General features: G+C 54.6%; 1 protein-coding gene across 1 annotated transcript; it reads right to left on the bottom strand.

The window, feature by feature from the left end:
* Positions 1–1,014: 1,014 nt before the first annotated feature.
* PIM1 (Pim-1 proto-oncogene, serine/threonine kinase) lies at positions 1,015–6,384 on the bottom strand. Its single transcript, XM_006734003.3, has 6 exons — positions 5,906–6,384; positions 5,692–5,798; positions 5,532–5,582; positions 5,074–5,440; positions 3,329–3,505; positions 1,015–2,564 (listed from the first exon to the last, which is right to left on the bottom strand). The coding sequence occupies exons 1-6, from the start codon at positions 5,985–5,987 to the stop codon at positions 2,407–2,409; spliced, it is 942 nt and encodes a 313-aa protein (XP_006734066.1). The 5' UTR covers positions 5,988–6,384; the 3' UTR covers positions 1,015–2,406.
* Between the last annotated feature and the right edge of the window lie 1,070 nt (positions 6,385–7,454).

Below are 7,454 nucleotides of genomic sequence, written 5' to 3'. Positions count from 1 at the left end.
AGAATGTTAGAACTGCTGCTGAGGCTTATTTAGGGGGGAAAAAAAATTTACTAATACTTAATATGCAAATTAACAGCAGCAGACGCTCCAGCATGCTGCCTAGCAGGATGTATTTAGGCCATGTGCACTAAGTGGATTCGGGTTCTGCCACCCAGTTTAAACTTAAACTCTCACAGGGGCGCCTGGCTGGCTGAATCGGTAGAGCATGAGACTCTTGGTCTTGTGAGTTGGGAGCCCCACATTAGGGGTAGGGTCAACTTCAAAAAAATTAAACTCACAAAAAGGACAAGGGCCTTCAAGATTCCTGCAGAGAAATCAGACTAAAAATACTGATCCCAGCACAAGCAGTAGGAAGACGGCAGAGCTAACATTTCATCTACTCCCATTCTAAGGTCTGTAAAGCAAATGGAGGGGGAAAACCCAGGTCTGCTTAGGTCAAAAACATTTCCACCCATCTATTAATGACCCAACCCCACACTAAAGGTGAAGGGAACTTGAATCGGGAACTGAGAGTAATACAGGTTATCTGGTTTCTCAGTAAGCTTTTAACATGTGTCGTGTCACATGCACGTGCCCAAAATGTCTTGCTGCTAGGAGAGACGGCAGCAGGAAGCTTCGTCAGTTTAGCAATAGAGCTGTTGGCTATTTCTAGGTCAGCCCTTTCCAATAGAACTTTCCGCAGTGATGGCAATGTTCTCTAGTTCCACTGCCCCTAGTCATAAGTGGCTCTCCCATGAAAGGTGCCCAGCGCAACCGGGGAACGGTCACACTTCCTGTTAGCGCAGCTCTAGAATTTGCATGGGGGCAACAGAGGTTGGAACCCGGGGGCCCAATTCTGTCCATCCAAGATTGCCCCCCACTCCTACCCTTTGGCCACATCTTTACTTCAGAAAGGTGGCTATCCCAGGAGACCTGTTGAAGGAAACCAGATTTGGGCTTCAAGTTCTGTAGGCGCTTCCCAAGTGTTCAGTAAATGAGCACACCTCTGCACGGACAACACTTAAGAGCCACAAGTTAAGACAAAAGGTTTTTATTCAAAAAACGCCAAGTATAAAAAAAAAAAAATAAGATCTCTTTTAATCCCCTGTACAGTATTTCACTCAGATAAAACCAGCAGGCTACATACTGCTCAAAACACAGCCCCAGAGAGGATCCGGAAGGCACACCATCCAGAATTGCTTTTCATATATCTATGCTATATACACCAGTCAGCGATGCCCACCCCCGCGCCCCACGGAACCTGCCCCCGCTTGGGGGAAGTCGGTGAGGGGCCCCCCCGCGGCTGTCAGGGAGCTGTAGCAGCTGTCCTGCCTGAGTCCCGTCACCCGTCACCCTAACAGAGCGAGCCCTCCCCGAAAGGTCCCCAAGTCAGAGGAGGAAAGGAGGAAAGAAAACTATGGCAGCAGCCGTGGAAGCTTGGAGCAGGAAGGGAACCAAATAAATAAATAAATAAATACATAACGTTGACCTCCAGGTTAGAATGCGCATCTTTTCCAAAAAAAAAAAAAAAAAAAAACACCACCAAAAACAACAAAAAAAAAACAAAACAAAAACAGGTAAAATAACTTAAAGGCAAAATTAAAAAAGATTAGATCAACTACAATCCTTTTGTACACTACCATGCCAACTGTACACACATTTACAGTTTTTCTGTTGTATTTGCATTGTTTGTGCATTTTGTGTGTGTGTGTGTGTGAGGTCTTGGCTTTGAAACAGTTAAGTAAAAACCAAAAAGGAAGACCAGTTCACTCGGAGTTTTACTAGAGGAGGCAGAAAAAAAGGTCAGGTGGCTCAGCGTTTGGCCCTGTAGCCTCTTCCATGGCACCTTTCATATAAAGGATGGGGGGAGGGGGACAGGAGAGAAAAATAGGGAACCAAACCCAGGCAGATTTTTGGAGAAGCAGCAGGTAAAAGAGGCAAGTTCAAGTATTTCTCCCAGCACAGCCGGAGTCCCCACAGAAGGCACTCAGAAGAGTCGGAAGAGGTGACAGGGACTTAAAAATGGTGCTAGTCCTATCCCACCCCAACCCGTTTTCCCCCTACCCGACCCATCGCGGCATTCAGCAGAACTCGTGATGAAGGGAACAGTTCCATGGCAGGGTTCTGACCCCCCCACCCCCACCCCCGGGAGTTTGCAGAGCCCAGCAATGCTGGACGTCTGTGAGAAGGAGAGAGCATCTACGGGGGGATTTGAGGCCTACGACACCTGGAGTGGAGTCTCTCCCCACCAACTGTTGGGAGGCAACCTCCAGGGGCCTGGGGTCTGGAATGAGTTGTAAATGTTCCTGTTATCAAGCACTGTCCTGCTTGGACGAGAAGTGTCACTGGTACTCGGGAAGCTGGAAACAGAAGCTTCCCCTCCCTCGAGGGTCTGACGGGGGAGGGGAGAACCTGCCAGAAAAGCTGCTATTTGCTGGGTCCTGGTGACAGGCTGTGCAGATGGATCTCAGCTGTTTCCTGGGGCAGGAGGACATCTTGCATCCATGGATGGTTCTGGATTTCTTCGAAGGATGGCCGATCTGATGGTCTTAGGGCCAAGCACCATCTAATGAGATGCTGACACTCTGCAGAAAACAAGACAGAGGTTATGTATGACTCAACTTGTTTTTGCAATGCAAAGGTCTTGCTTATTTGCTTCCCAGGGGCCCACAAGTCTGGGGTCCAAGAGAGACCAGGAACTTCTAGAACTCTTATTAATTCAATGGAAAGGTAATAAGATCTGGATCCTCCAATCTGCTTTCAGCTAAAAAAAAAAAAGCTCCCCTCTTAAACCTGTGGTTTTCAAACTTCAATAGCTGGGGCCTTTCCCACGACACCCACTCACTAGAAATAGGAAGAATGATGACAAGGGATTTTGATGAGACATCAGTGAGCATGATGAGGTGATTCAATTCACCTACAACTTACAAATATGAACACCACCCACAATGAGGTCACTGGAACCGCAATATTTAGAGAGTCTGCCTTAAGGGAGAAGGCTCAAAGAACCCTAAACTTTTCACTCCCTGGCAAAACAACCAGGAGTTGAGGGATAGGGACTGTTGGTACTTCAAAAAAAACAACAACAAAAGACCTTTCATTGAAACGAGCTGGGTCTTTTCTTAATATCCTCACACATGCTCTTTCTCTGACCTCTCAAAGAACACGTAAGTGCAAACCATTCAATTCCTGAGGGCCAGCGCTCCAGATTCATTGGCCTAGGACTGCTAAGCCAAGAGCTGTGGCATCCCCTGGAGAGGTGATGCTCTCCAGAATTCAGAGACTGTCCCCTGAGGACTAACTGCCTTGTGATTCCTCCTTCTCCTCAACAGGGGGCTTCCCAAGTTACCTGAAGAGACCCTCTGCCTGAAGAAAACTTGGCCCCTGATGATCTCCTCATCATGCTCAAAAGGAATATCTCCACAGACCATGTCATACAGCAGGATCCCCAGAGACCAGACGGCCGCCGACCTGCCATGGTAGCGATGGTAGCGGATCCACTCTGGAGGACTATACACTCGGGTCCCTGGGAGCCGGGGGAACAGAAAAGGAGAACACACTTGTAGCAAAAATAAAACAAAGCAACTCACATACTCAGTGGTATACTGATTGACGACTCCTTAAAACAGAACAGAACACCCCTCTACTTCTCCCAGGACAGGAGCTGTGCTAACTTCATTTTCCCCGTAGGCTAAAAGGAGTGGATGAGTGGCTTATAGCATCTCTCCAACCCATAGCTTACCCACCCACCTCCCTACTGGTCCAGACCATAAACCAAAATTCTTTATAAAACTGCTCCAAGAAACAAACAGGGCTGGCCACAAACCCAAAGCCTGAGGCGTGTATTTGTTAGGACCACCCACAATGGGATGAAGGGATGAATGTCTACACACAGTCAAGGGAGGTATCCCACAGACTATCCTTAAACTGCATTAAGGTGGCCCAGGTGCCTGGGTGAGATCTCCTCTCAGATACGATCCAGTCGAGGGCACTTACACAATATACTGTATCTTAAGTCAGGGTGCCCTTTAGGAGGCTTCCTCCCCACCCTATGCGTGCAGAAGCAGATACCCACACCCTCTCTCTTCCCCTCACTGGAAAGGTAGAGCTGCAGAGCGGGTTTCAGACCACGTGATTCCTGTTTACAAACTTTGGGTTGTAAAAAAAAAAAAAAAAGTGGGGGCCATCCCGCTTGTGCTCACCAGGGGGCAGCAAAGACTCGGAGGAAAAAACAAGGGAGGACCCGGCCAGCCATTAACTGTTAAATACAAAAAAATGCAGCCCAACCCAGCGTCCTCCAAGGGCAAATAAACACAAACCACAAGCCCCAGTCACAAGTTTTGAAAGGCTGTCGTTTGTTAGGTTAAGCCGCTCAGATGACGACCCACCCTCCTTTGCTTTGATCTCAGGCTCTCTATTCCATCTTTTCTGAAAGAACCCGCTCCAAGCCCCTCCCTAGGATAGGTTGTTCATCCTCTCTGCAGAGACACCCAACTAATTTTCAAAACCAGCAAGAGATCTTATTTCACAACATTCATTCCCGACTCCCTCACCCCTCAACGCCAGAAAATAAATAAAAGAAAAAGCTCAACAAAAATATTTAGTGAAACTGTTTCTATTCCTTTCTCCGTCCCTAGATCAAAGGGGAGAAAAACTGCAGCTCTACAAACTAACCTTACAGAAAACTCCTTTAGAACACAAAACAAAAATTACAAAACCGGCATCAATTTTCATCTCTCCCGCCCTCTCCCACCCCCCATCCTTTTACTGGCGGGGAAACTGGGTCAGACTTCAGAAATCTGGGCTACGGCCGGTTGCCCACAACCTCTTATTCATCGGGAAAGCTTGGAACCCACTGAATTCCACTTAAAAAATAAAATCATGCCAGAAACATGACAGGTTCAGCTGGCTGGAAATCTCCGGCTCTACTACGCTGGGAAGCTCTCCTTCGCCCCACCCCTGCTAGCATCGAGCCAGACGGCCCGATGACCTTTACAAAGGGCCGGAGAGGGAAGCCGGCCGAGGCCTCCAGGCAAGGCCAAGTCACCTGGGCAGATCCTCCCCCCCGGCAGCTCCCCCCCAGGCCTGGCTCACCGTCGAAGTCCGTGTAGACGGTGTCCTTGAGCAGCGCCCCCGACCCGAAGTCGATGAGCTTGAGCTCGCCGCGATTGAGGTCGATGAGGATGTTCTCGTCCTTGATGTCGCGGTGGAGCACCCCGCAACTGTGGCAGTGTCGCACAGCCTCCAACACCTGCCAGAAGAAGCTGCGGGCCAGCTCCTCCTGCAGGGCCCCCCTTTCCGTGATAAAGTCGAAGAGGTCTTGCACCGGCTCGGGCCTCTCCAGGATCAAGACGAAACTGTCGGGCCTCTCGAACCAGTCCAAGAGCCTGATGACGCCGGAGAAGCCCGAGCTCACCTTCTTCAGCAGGACCACTTCCATGGGCACTCGGGTGCCATTGGGCTGCAGGGGCGAGGGGGCTGCCTTAGTGCGGGAGTCGGAGGGTGCCCCTCGTCCCACCCATCCTAGGGGTCGCTCCCTCCAGGGCACTCACCAGTTCTCCCCAGTCGGAAATCCGGTCCTTCTCCACGTGCTTGATGGCCACCTGAAACCCCCCCCCCCAAAGTCTCCATGAGATCCTCTCGCCAGGGCCAAAGCACACCCAGGCGCCCCCCTGCCCAGCGCGCCCTCCCCACGGCGGGGCGCCCACTCACCGGCAAGTTGTCGGCGACACGGATGCCTGAGTAGACCGAGCCAAAGCCGCCGCTGCCCAGTAGCGGGCCCACCTGGTACTGCGACTCCAGGGGCTCCTTCTCCTTGCCTAGGAAAGGGGAGGCACAGGGGACTCAGTGCCGGCCCGCGAACCCCCAGCTCTCACCCTAGGGGTCCAGCCGCCTCGCCACCTCGGGCTGGGGGGGGGGCGCTCACCGGGCGCCAGCTTGGTGGCGTGCAGGTCGTTGCAGGGCGCGGCGCGCAGGTGGGCAAGCGAGTTGATTTTGGACAAGAGCATCCCCACCTCCAGGGTGTCGGCGTAGGAACTGTGTCTGGAGGAGCTGCAGCAGGAGCTGGGGCTAGGGTTGTGCCGGTGGCTGTGCCTAAGGCTGGCGCTGAGGCTGCGGGTGGCGTTGCGGCTGCGGCTGCGGCTGGCGCGGAAGGCCGAGGGCGAGTCGGAGGACGACTGGGGGCGCTGCCGGGGCTGGCGGCTGGCGGACACGCCGGTGGGGTCAGGGAGCGCCGAGGGCGGCGGGGTGGGCGGCTCGTGGGGCTCGTCCGGCAGCGCCGCGGCACTGGGAGCTTGTAGCTGCTGCTGCTTCTGCCGGTCCCGCCGCCGCCGCCGCCGCCGCCGCTGCCGCCAAGTCCTCTCGGGCCTCCTCCGCCACCGCGGCCGCTGCAGCAGACGCCCGGCTCGCCCAGCCGCCAGGAGTAAAGGGGCGGAGCGCGCCGGCGGGTGGGGGGGCGCGCGGGCGGGCGGGGATGGGGCGGGGCCTCTCCGGGAGGCCTAGGCGGGGAGCCGGGCTGCCGGGCCCGAGGAGGGAGGAGAGGGGGTGGGGAAGCGGCGGGACAGGGCGCCTCCCCTCGGCCCCCGCCCCGCGCGCTCAGTCGCCGCGCCCCGGCCCCGCCCCCGCCGGCCCGTCTCCAGCCAACCAGAAGCCGACTGATCTGCATAACGCGGCGCGCCACGCCCACGCCCCGCCCCGCCTTCGCGGTCAGAATGGTCTCTACGCCTCCACGACGTGGCGGGAAGGAAAAGGCGCCAAAATGGAGGGGGAGGGGCGCGGGGCGTGAGTGGAGGCGGGAGCTGGGTGTCGAGCGGCGAGGGAGGAAGGATGGGGAGGGGCGTATCGATTCAAACCCAAACAATAACAAAGCCATCAAAGGCCGCCCGAGGCCGGCTCTGCGGCTCTCTGTTTCTCGGAGGTTTTTGGGTCAAGGGCTCGAGCTGGAGCATAACAAGTTACGCAGAGACGACGGGCGTCGGTGTGTCAGGCGGGGAGACCGGGCGGCCGGCGCGCCGGGGTGTGAGGGACTGGGCGGGGGGGAATGCCGACGAGGGTGGTCCTTCTGTGTGACTCAGACCCGAGACCTCCAAGTCGGCTTGGGCGTGTTCACGAGGCGCTGTGGGCTCGGGTTGGGTCCTCGGGGGTTGTGTGCTGGGGGCGCGTGGGGGGCGACGGATCTGCAAGATGTGAGTCACGGCGGTTTCACCGAGGGAGTGGAGGTGTCACAGGCCTGGAATAAAACTGGGGGAGAGCTCGGCGTATTCGGGGGAGGGGTCCAGATCCCGGTTCTGACAGCTGGTGAAAAAATCAGCCCCCAGATTCTCAAGCCGACGTTTATGTAAAAAATGCAGAAAAGTACCAGTGAATCCTGATTCCTAAGAAGTGGTGTGTTAAGAGTGCCCGGTAAAGAGGAATCACGAAACAAATGTTCGTATTATGATGCCAGATGCTGTCTCAGCCCCTTCTGTGAGGGCGGG

Source organism: Leptonychotes weddellii, chromosome 8, assembly GCF_054177405.1.
Source record: "Leptonychotes weddellii isolate Sample4059 chromosome 8, ASM5417740v2, whole genome shotgun sequence".
Taxonomy (NCBI): domain Eukaryota; kingdom Metazoa; phylum Chordata; class Mammalia; order Carnivora; family Phocidae; genus Leptonychotes; species Leptonychotes weddellii.
The sequence above is the reverse complement of the archived record's forward strand: the minus strand, read 5'-3'. Positions and strand labels throughout refer to the sequence as shown.